General features: G+C 35.5%; 1 protein-coding gene across 1 annotated transcript; it reads right to left on the bottom strand.

Annotated features, from left to right (window-relative positions):
- Window positions 1-3,323: 3,323 nt before the first annotated feature.
- Window positions 3,324-11,003, bottom strand: LOC105788727 (uncharacterized). Its single transcript, XM_012615753.2, has 6 exons — window positions 9,523-11,003; window positions 7,702-9,092; window positions 6,872-7,108; window positions 5,726-6,280; window positions 5,204-5,449; window positions 3,324-4,634 (listed from the first exon to the last, which is right to left on the bottom strand). The coding sequence occupies exons 1-6, from the start codon at window positions 10,655-10,657 to the stop codon at window positions 3,630-3,632; spliced, it is 4,569 nt and encodes a 1,522-aa protein (XP_012471207.2). The 5' UTR covers window positions 10,658-11,003; the 3' UTR covers window positions 3,324-3,629.
- Between the last annotated feature and the right edge of the window lie 214 nt (window positions 11,004-11,217).

Below are 11,217 nucleotides of genomic sequence, written 5' to 3'. Positions count from 1 at the left end.
CTTAAACTTGAAGAAGATTTTAGCCACCTTAGACTTGTTCTTCATAAAGTACACCCAACAGAACCTTGTACTGTCATCTATGAACAACACAAAGTATCTACTTCCATTTAGCGAACTTGTTTTTATGGGTCCACAAATGTCAGTATGTACTAAGTGCAATTTTTTAGTAGCTCGCCATGCGATCTTTGCAAGAAATGAAGATCACACATGTCTTCCAAGTTAGGATACCTTACATACGTCATCATGATCAACCATATTTGATAAATTTTCAACTAAGTTATTCTTGGACATTTGACTTAAGTATTTAGTCAACATGTCCCATTGTTCTGTGCCATAATTTTGTTTCATCCAACGAGCTGGTATACGCTACTGAAGTTGCTAAGTTTTAGTTGACAGCAAAACTTCTATCTGACATCTTTGTTGATATGAGCTCGCATCCACTTGGATCAAGGATTAAATACTACAGAGTAAATTTTCTCGAACAGTTGTCCTACACTTGGCAGGTTTTGGTCTATGTCAGGAACTAAAATAACATTTATAACAACTTTAGTACCTGATGGAGTTTTTATCAAAACATCTCCCTTTCCAACTGCTTCAATATACTGGTCATTTCCAACTTTCACCTTGGAATGAAATCTTCTGTCAACATTCTTGAAGATGCTCGTATTTGATGTCATATAACTTATACAACCACTATTTACAAGCCAATTCTTTCTTACTCCGCTGGAGAGTTCGCATGGTGTGGTGAGCTGGGCTTCGCAAGAAACTGTGAACATCAGTTCTTTTGCTTCTGCCATTTGTGCCTCAACATACTTTTGTTAAGTATGCCATTTGTTTTTGCATACTTTCTCTACATGGCCAAACTGCTTGCAATTTTTGCATTAACTGTTAGGCCTGAAACAGCAAAACTTCTAAAGATGCCCCTAACTTTTTTACAGTGTGAGCACAGTGGATTTTTTTTCTTTCCACCTTCTTTGACTTCTCATTCTTATAAAACCAGCTCTTTTTTTCTTTCTGACTTGAAGAGATCGCAGTATCTCTGTTTCTAGCTTGAAAAGGTCCTTCAACATGTTTTTCTTTTCTATTTGCCCTTCTTTATTTTAGAGCATTGATTAGCTCTGAGAGTGAAATGGTTGATAGATCCCTTGAGTTTTCTAGTGAGGATATCTTTGATTCGTATCTCTTAGGAAGTGCGGTAATCACCTTTTCAACTACTCGACTATCCGTAAATTGGTCACCTAACAGTCTTATCTAGTTCACCACTGCCATGATTCAATCTAAATATTGCTTCACAGTCTCAGCTTCTTTCATCTTGAGGTTTTCAAAATCTCGTCTGAGATTGATCATCTGACGTTGCCTTGTCTTATGTGATCCCTAGAACTCCTTATTGAGCTTATCCCAAACTTATTTGGGAGTTTCACAGGCCATGATTCTTGTAAAGATCACATCTGAAACACCGTTTTATAGGTAGGGCATCGCCTTGTATTGTTTGGCACATTCCTCACTATGTTGTTTCATTTGAGTGAGTGTAGGATTTGGCCTCAACACTGGTGGTTCTATTTCAGCATTTACAACCTCTCAAAGATTAAAGGCTTGAATATAGGTTTTTATTTTTACTACCCAGATGTGGTAGTTTTCTCCTGTAAAAATAAGGGGGGTGGTGTAAAGTTTGTTGAAGACATTTTTATGAAAACAGGCCTTCAAAGATAAATGGCTCTTGATACCAATTGTTGGATATTTGATGAATGAAAGGATTGAAGCAGAAGCAAAATTAGATCAAAAATTGAGTGAAAACAAGATGAACTATTGTTTTATTAACATGGAAGGTTAATACTAAGATTACATGAATCATAAAGCTTAAATAAGTTAAAAATAATAATAAAATAATTACAATTTGGCTTAATCTAGTTACTAGATTCATATAACTTTCTTTTTCATTGGTTGATTTCAGATTAATTAGTTGTCACAATGTCTAATCAAAAAGTTATTATTGTTTCAATGCAAGTTGGCAACTTGCAGAGTGAAGAGCTCGCAGGTGAGCTCTCAAGTTTGATGAGCTTGTAGTCTTGGTGAGCTCGCAATGTTAGTGAGCTCTCAGTTCTAGTGAGCTCACAGTTTGCATGGATGGTCATTTCGCAACACTGGGTACAACACTTCGCCATTCACATTAGGTAGCCATGGATTTGATGGATTAAAACAAATGTATGGAAAAATATCTTCCACAAGCTAATCACCAAAGCATGAAAGGAAGAAAGGGTTCCTTGGACTGAAGAGGAGCATAAGTTCTTTTAGATTGATCAACATCTTTTTAAGCACTATTTCTACGGTCTTACTAAAATGATTTTTCAATGTAACTATCGAATATCAAAAAGTTAATGTAACTATCAAATACTAAAAAAACCCATATAAAAAAATCTCCTATCAAAAATAAAAAGTCAAATTATCCTATCGATTTCTTAGCCTATTTATACCTTATTTGTCAAGCTACTCGAATCTAATATTAAGATACTCAAATCACAATAATTTTCAAATTGCAGATTAAAATAGAAAAAAATACTGGATATTAAATTTTTTAAAAATAATTTTATGAATCAATTAAATTAAACTTAAGTTCGGTCTTTCCAAGTATTGGTGGAAAAAAAAAAGCACATTACCACCTTTATTCCTAATTCAATCAACCACGTACATTAGGTCATAATTTAACACCTTCGGTTATCTTGTTTCAACTATTCTGATTCTTCTCTGATAATGCTTCTGGTTGATAAATCCAAAAAACAAAACTGATATGTTTGCAAGTGAAGCTCTTATCTGAAGCTCATTGACAAAGAGGGTATTCCTATGCTGCTTCATTGCCCCACAACATATTGGAAAATTATTTTTTTTTTGTTTTTTGGGGGGGGGTGGGGTGGGGGGTTACTACAATTAAGAAGGAAAAAAAAACTATTAAACGGATTCAAGTTGTTCATGTACATATCTCACTAACTTGAACCGATGCAATCAAACCTTACAAGATTGTATATTGTTTCAAGTGTAACAATAAACGACTCAGATTACAACCATACATTTTGGGGCATACCATTTAATATCTTATTATTAGGTAAAAAACCAAAAATACCCTTTTTTTATCAATTGCATGCATGCATGCATGATATGAGATGTCACCTTTATATGCTTCTGGAAACACCATTAATCAACATCAAGAATTCAAAATAATTTAAAAAAAAAGAAAGAACAAAAGCCCTGATGAGCTGAGCCACGAAATTATTTTAACCTACATTAATATATTCATGAATTGTAATGACTTTCACCAAAAAGACTAAATGTAAAAAAAATAAACAATGTTGTTTAAGTATATTAACATTTCATCAATATATACAAAAATAAAAATCAAACTTTTAACGTTTAAAGCGAACATGGAAGACCTACAAGCACATAGAGCTAAAATAACTAATTTTCAAGCTCTCCAGTCAAAAGCTAAATACAGGGGCATTTTAATTTGACTATTTAGCAATTCTATCTTATGTATCCTATTCCTAGTATATTGCAAAAATGGAGATGTTCAAGATTTACCATAGCAGGGTGCTGTCTCAATGATGGTTTCTATATGTGCCCATATTGTGTATACTGCCTTATTTTGCCATTGCGTTGCTATCTTTTTCATCAGTTTTGACAGCCTTGACTTCAGATTCTGTTGGTGCTAGTGCTCTCACCACAGTGTCATGGTTGATAGATGTACCCTTTGTAGCGGTATTAACACCTAGGATGCCATCAATGGCCTTGAGATTATCTTCCCCTGATGGTGATGCATCCATGATACCTTGTTGACGAGACATATTTTGTATTTGTTCACCATTTTTTATGTTATTCAAGCTCTTAGCTTCTCCTGCTGAAGTTGATAAGCTAGCGTTGGCTTCAGCTTCAGCTAAAATTTTGGACTTGTGTTCAGAATCTTCTGGTTTTGATGCTTTGTTGATAGATGTACCCTTTGTAGCGTTATCAACTTCTGGGATGCTATCAAGGGCCTTGAGATTATCTTCCATTGATTGTGACGTGTCCATGATACCTTCTTGACGAGACATATTTTGCATCTGTTGACCATTTCTAATGTTATTCAAGCGGTTAGTTTCTCCTGCTGAAGTTGATAGGCTAGCATTGGCTTCAACTTCGGCTAATCTTTTGGATTTGTGTTCAGAATCTTTTTGCTTTGATGCTTTCGCAGCAATGTCATGGTCGATAGATGTACCCTTTGTAGCATTATCAACATCTGGGATGCTATCAATGGCCTTGCAATTATCTTCCATTGATTGTGATGTGCCCATGATACCTTCTTGTCGAGACATATTTTGTATCTGTTCACCATTTTTTATGCAATTCAAGCTGTTAGTTTCTCCTGCTGAAGTTGATAGGCTAGCATTGGCTTTGGCTTTGGCTAATCTTTTGGATTTATGTTCAGAATCTTCAACAGATCCTGGACTAGTTTCCCGGGAGGTATTTAATGGTTCCATGACAGCCTCTATTTTACCTAATATCCGGAGCGCACCTTCAAGAACATCGTCCTTGATCTCTTTGTTGGTTACATTATCAGATACTGACTCATTCACCTTGCAAATACGGTCAACTTCAGCTGCAGAATTCTGAGAAAGATTCCAGATCAATGCAGTAAAGGATGGATAGGTAAAATAACTAGTTGACTATTGAAAATAGCTAAATGACAAGTTTGAGACTATTATAAATGCAGTAGGTATGGGAACTTTTAAAACAGCTAGGAAAACAGCAGAAGGAAGTACATATGTGAGTAATTTATTTGCAAGCACGTATTTAGAAGACATGTTATCCAGATTTCTTCTAAAGTATCCATATCCGGTGTTTGTGTCTAACACATATTCAGTCATGGATACAGGAGAACACACATACATGTATCCGATATTCATTTCCGGTTCTGAGTAATATAGATTAGAAGTATTAAAGAAACAGTTCTTACTTCAAAAGGAAACAGTTCTTCAGTGAAGGAGCAAATAAGAGAACATCTTATTTTCATTCATCTTTTTATTTCTTAGAGGACAATAAATACAATATTTTGTAGCTATTTGGTATGTAAATGGTGCTTTTAAATTAGTATTCCTTTTTCTTTTGTTATAGTTCCCTTCTCACAAAGCAGGATCAATTAAAAATATGAATGTTTTACTTTATAATAATGTATTACCTCTCTTTCTTTTGCAGTTTCAACAATCGTTGTATAATCACTTTCAATTGCTTCTGTTTTGTTCAGATCAGCTTCCAGTTCATTTAATTTTTCAGGTCCCCCGATGCCCTCCTGTCCGATTGAGAATTGGAATTCATCTTCCTTAGTTGTCAACTTCTCCCCTTCTTTGCCAATGACTCCTAAATCATAGATATTTACGACATTGCTGCCTTCCTTAAAGACCTTCCTAGGAGAATTTGTTGGTTCCTGACAATTTAACAAGCAACGCGGTTAGTACTTCACCAGTTTACAGCACTGCTAGCTGATTTAAAATTTTCATTTATTACAAAAAGATGTACTAAGAACATCTCATGAATCAGAAACATATATGAAAAACAATAAGTGAATAACCTAATGTTAGAAATTACTGCTAAATCAAAACTGAAAAGATTCTGTAATGTTGTTGTAATTTGGTGCCAACTGAGTAAAGCAACAAGTATGGAGATCTTTTTCCAAAATTATTGGGATTGCTTTTTCTCTTACCATAGTTTCAGTATCATCTGATTTAGCATTTTCCTTTCCTGATTTTGATGGATCAATTCCGGTGTCATATTTAATCATTTTGGCTGCCTTGACTTCAGATTCTGTTGGTTTTGATGCTTTGATGGTCATGTCATGGTCGATAGATGTACCCTTTGTAATGCTATCAACATTTAGGATGCTTTCAATGACCTTTAGATTTTCCTCCTGAACCTCCCCTGATTGTGATGCATCCATGACACCTTCTTGATCAGTCAAATTCTGTATCTTTTCACCATTTTTAATGTTATTCAAGCTATTAGTTTCTCCCGTTAAAGTTGATAGGCCAGCAGTTGCTTTGGCTTTGGCTAATCTTTTGGATTCGTCTTCAGTATCTTCAACAGATCCTGCATTAGTTTCCCCGGTGGTATTTGATGGTTCAATGACAGCCTCTAGTTTACCTAATATTCGGAGGGCTTCTTCACCTTCAAAAACATCATTCTTGATCTCTTTGTTGATTACATTATTAGCTACTGACTCATTAACCTTGCAAATACGATCAACTTCAGCTGCAGAGTTCTGAGAAAGGTTCCAGCTCAATGTCAACAAAGGATGGATCAGTAAAAAAACTTTCTGACCATCGAGTATAGCTAAATAACATGATTGAGATTATTGTAAATGCAGTAGCTACGGAAATTTTCTAAACATCTAGGGGAACAGCAGAAGGAAACATATATGTGAGAAATTAATTGTATGCGGTACGTAATTAGAAGCTATGCTACCCGAGCTCTTCATTTTTTCTAAGGTACCCATATTCAATGCCTGACTTATATTCGAAAATGAGTATAGGAGCACAATCCTCTAAATATATGAAAAAATTGAAAAAAGAATTTAAGCATACACACCTGTGTATCCATATCTATCACTCACTTCTGAGTCTGAGTGATATAGATATGGATTAGAAGTATTAAGGAAACATTTCTTCAATAAAGGAGAAAATAGGAGAATATCTGATTCTCATTCTTTATTTGGTCTTACAAAGGACAAAAGATTCAATAGTTTGCAACTATTTGGCATTTTTAAATTGGTATTCTTTTTTCTTTTGTTCTGTTTCTAAGAACAGAGGATTAAGTAAAAACATGAGAGTTTCACTTCAGACTAATGTATTACCTCTCTTTCTTTTGCACTTTCAACAATGCTTCTATAATCACTTTCAATTGCTTCTGTTTTGTCCGTATATACTTCTTGTTTATTTGATTTTTCAGGCCTGTTGATATCTTCTGGTCTGATTAAGAATTGGGATCCACCTTCATTAGTTGCCAACTTCTCCCCTTCATCCTTGTTAAAGACTGCTGAATTATTGATATTTACGGCCATGTTGCCTGCCTCAATGACCTTCCTTGCAGCCTGTACAGTTAAACAAAGCAACGCTGTTGTTACTTCATCAGTTTAAAGCCTCTCTAGTTGATAAGAAATTTTCATCTGTTACAAAAAATATGCTTCAAGGACATTTCATGAATAAGAAACATAAATGAGAAGCAATAAGTCAATAGTGTAATGTTAAAAATTACTACAAAATCAAAAAATGAAAAAGTGCCGTACTGTTGTTGTAATTCAGTGCCAACTGAGTAAAGCAAATATGGAGATCTATAAGTTTTAGGATAATCTGATTTCCTTGGATCAATTCTAATTTCATATTCAACTTTAATCTTCCTTCAAGATACTCAGTAGAACCAGGGATATTTTCCTGGATGATTTTGATAGCTCTTTACATGCTGGAAGTTCTTTATGATTACCACAAACACACGCACGGGGCTAGGGCCAAGGGCCAAGGGCCAAGAATGGGGGTTGTAGGCATAAAAGAAAATGGAAAAGGTACTTAAAAGTGAAGGACCTTGTTTATATACTTGGATTCATAAGCCTCAAACATTATATATGATTTCAAGATTTGTCTAATGTATGAAAAGACGAAGATGGAATGTTGATACTCTCATACTGACCTCCAATGTTCCAAGACCGCAACTACTGAATGAGCGATTCATTGAACTCCAAACAAATTCATGAGAAAATCGGGGCCTGTTAGAAGTAAAGTTTTCACGTGCTTGTTCATATGCTAAATTGTGCCTCACTATATCTTCCCTAACAGACTGTGATAGATTTCGTTGTATTCGTCGTGCAACTTCTGGTATAGGCATTTGATCTGCCAAGATATTTTGTGGTAATACAGACCTTGGAGATGAAGATGAGCTCACAGAAAATTGGTCAAGCATCAATCTTCGATTTAGAGCCCTTGCAATAGATTCACGTAATCTTTGTTCCAATATATTGTTCTCTGAAACATTTTGATCAACTATGATATCTGGAGCAGATTTTAATTTGTCTCTGCTTCGAACTGCCTTTCGTGCATCCCTAGCTTTATGCTCAGTTAAGGTTTGAGTATCTTCTTCAATAAAATTTGAAGGATGGCTTTCCTTTACTTCCTTTCCAGATTCCATGGTACTTTTACTCTCATAAGATGTTTGTAAACTGCCATGCCTGCAGTTGCTGGAATCTTGATGAGTTTCAGAGTTTATATATGTTGGAGGGAATGCACCATTCTCAGTTATTTCTATTGAAGATAGTGAAATTTTGCTATTCAAATTTTGCTTGGTTTCATGTTCGGATGGAGAGATTGAAGCAACTTCAGCAGATTCCTCTTCAATAATATCATCTAATTCTTTTAGTCTTTCTCGATTTGCCTCTTCTCTTGATAGGTTAAATGAACCTCCCCACGGTTCTTCACTTTCGGAATTGATATCCCTTTCAACATCCCCATCATATATAACTGAATCACCATCAGCAGGTGAAGTTGTTCCATCAGTTGTTAATGGAGGTGAACCAACTTCTGAGACCTCAACTTGCAAGTCAGAAGCTATGGAAAACGTTGGGGTATGGCACTGTCGCCTATATGTACTGTAAAATGAATGAATGTCTACCCTACGCCTTTCAGATGGCGACGGGCTGGAATCAAAGGAAAGTCTGTTAATAGCTCCCCCCTTAGGAGGAATTGCAAGTTTAAGGGCCCTTTGCACATGATCATTGCGTATCCCAGGAGATTTACTTGTTTGATCTAAGATCGATTCTGTGTTTTCGGATGAAGATGAGTCACAGGAATTGTTGTTTTTAATTGAATCTGTCTCCATTCTGACTTCACTTCCACTATCTAATCCTGGCTCCAGATCATGAGGGTGTTCCATCTTCTCTCCTTCTACTTCGGTCCTATTGTGTGGGATTTCTATATCTTTTTCCCTTTTCTCTTCGGATAAGTTTATCGCCTCATTGTGATTTGATTCTTCTAGATCAATATCATTTTCTATACCAGAGGAATTAAGCTGGTGGTGACCTCCTTTGTCTGATGAAAAGGTAAAATGTTAAAATTATTCCATTAGATAACAGCAGACTTTAAAAAGGGAAAAGAAACTTCTATACCAAATTTGAAGTAATTCCATTGATTCAATAACTACATACTGAGATATTAGGGTTTTGATGGCTATGTAGTTCAATAGGATGATCAAATTATTTTCTGGAATATGTTTGTCCCCCTTACCTCTAGTCTAAAAAGTTTTTCTTAAGTACTCTTTTTGGACACAGTTTTAGGCAGGGCCTTGTGGAAATTCTTTCTTCACAATTGTTATCCACAGAATAATGACTTAAATAATTTGATTATGTACCTCAAAGCTTTGAAACAACCAATTCTACAGCCTATCCGTTAAACAGAAAAACCAAATAAAAGAAAGATCTCAACAATGAAAAATATATTTAAGTTATTATCTTGATCTTACCTGGCTTCCATTCAAAAAGTCTTTTCTCACCGCTATAATACGGGTTAAACTCGGCACCATATGGATATTGAGAAGTTGGAAATGTAAACAAAGGTCCGTGACGGAAGCTTTCGTGTCTGCAGAAGAGATTGGCTGGCATGAATTCTTGTTGGAAATTATCGGCCATAAGGTTGGGTTTTTCTTCAAGTGGATCATAAGGTAGGTCAAATGAATTCTGTTTAGCCAACAATAAGGAAGGGGCTGAACCAGGCATTGGTAAATCGTCTTCATCAAGATGACTTGAAAACTCACCATTGTTGATTTTAGCGGTTAGAATGGGAGCTGTTTGAGAAGGAGGAATACCATTGATACCCATCAGGCTTTTCTCAATTGCCATTCTAAACAACTTTTTTGCTCTACGTTTCGCAATTAAACTTTGCAGCCTTTTGTTTCTTTCCAACTCAGCTAACCCAAGATCCATACGATTCGTAGCCTTATTCCCAGCATCATTCGCTTCTTCCAAGCTGTTGACACCACGAGCAGGAGCACGAGGACCTGTTCCTGATGACCCTTGAAAGCTATCATCCAACACACGATGAGGTTTCGATGTCTCACTATCAAAGACCAAATTCGGATTTCCAGTTTCGTCATGGGGGGAACCCTCTCCATGTTCACTGCTGGAACTTCCTACCCTATCGAAGGTAATCTTGGAATTTTCTTCCAAGAAATTAGTTTTACTAGACGGACTATCACAAGTACTTCTCACAAAAAGCATGCCTTTTTCCTCACTATGTTTTCCATCCCATTCTAGCACTTCCTTTCGAGCATTTCGTCGAACACTTTTCTGGAGTCGCAATGAAGCCTCGTTTGATGTATTTACAACTTTTCCATCTGCACTCTCTTTTTTCTTTAGCCATCGGGATGCAGCATACTTGGTTTTGAAATAAAATCGGATAAAAACAGCAGTGCAGACCATAATAGGGGAAGTGTACATAAAATACAAGAAAACATGAGGGAAAAATATGTACAAAAGGAAAACAAAGATCAAAAACCCTGAAATATCTGGGTATTTTCTTCCAAATTTATAGCAACAAATTCCAGAAAATCTAATAATTCTCCAGACAAAAAGTTGAATACCCTTTGCATCAATACTCATTTTTTTTTAAAAAAATATTAATTTATCTTCAGAAACAAAGCAATAAGAGAAACAAAAAATTGGGTGCTAATAATCCATTATACCTAGTAAACATCAAGGAAAAGACTAAAGAATTCAGCTAGAACATGCATTTCAAACATAATGGAATTCTCTCTTTTTTTAGCAAAAAACAGGAAGATGTAAAATAGGGGGGGGTGAGGGAGTGGTTTTGGACATGGGGTTTTCGATTTGTTTTTTTTTTTAGAAAACTTCTTTTTGGTGGATAGCTTTCTTAGATCCTTCAATTTAGGGCTTTCTCTGCCATTTCTTTTTCTCTTCTTCCCTTGATTCGTGGGGACAATACAGGACAAAATAGAAAACAGGTATACGAAGAAGTGACAGTTAATATTGCATCATTACCTGTAATATTTTACTCAACTCACCCGTAATATTTTGTGTGACCCATTTCTTTTTAATAAAAGCAGGGTAAGGGGTTATCCAAGAATAAACCCTAGTTAAATTGGTTTTGTTCACTTTATGGCTTTTAGCAATGAAAATATGTAGATATAATTTTTAATTGA

Source organism: Gossypium raimondii, chromosome 2 (genome assembly GCF_025698545.1).
Source record: "Gossypium raimondii isolate GPD5lz chromosome 2, ASM2569854v1, whole genome shotgun sequence".
Classification (NCBI taxonomy): domain Eukaryota; kingdom Viridiplantae; phylum Streptophyta; class Magnoliopsida; order Malvales; family Malvaceae; genus Gossypium; species Gossypium raimondii.
This window is presented reverse-complemented; position numbering and strand designations above follow the sequence as displayed.

Excerpts from the sequence above, each read along its gene's own strand:
- LOC105788727 (XM_012615753.2), bottom strand. The coding sequence starts at position 10,657 with ATGAGTATTGATGCAAAGGGTATTCAACTTTTTGTCTGGAGAATTATT. Across the intron at positions 7,109-7,701 it reads GCGGTCTTGGAACATTGGAG|GCTGCAAGGAAGGTCATTGA; the intron begins GTCAGTATGAGA and ends TTAACTGTACAG. Across the intron at positions 5,450-5,725 it reads CAGATGATACTGAAACTATG|GAACCAACAAATTCTCCTAG; the intron begins GTAAGAGAAAAA and ends TTAAATTGTCAG.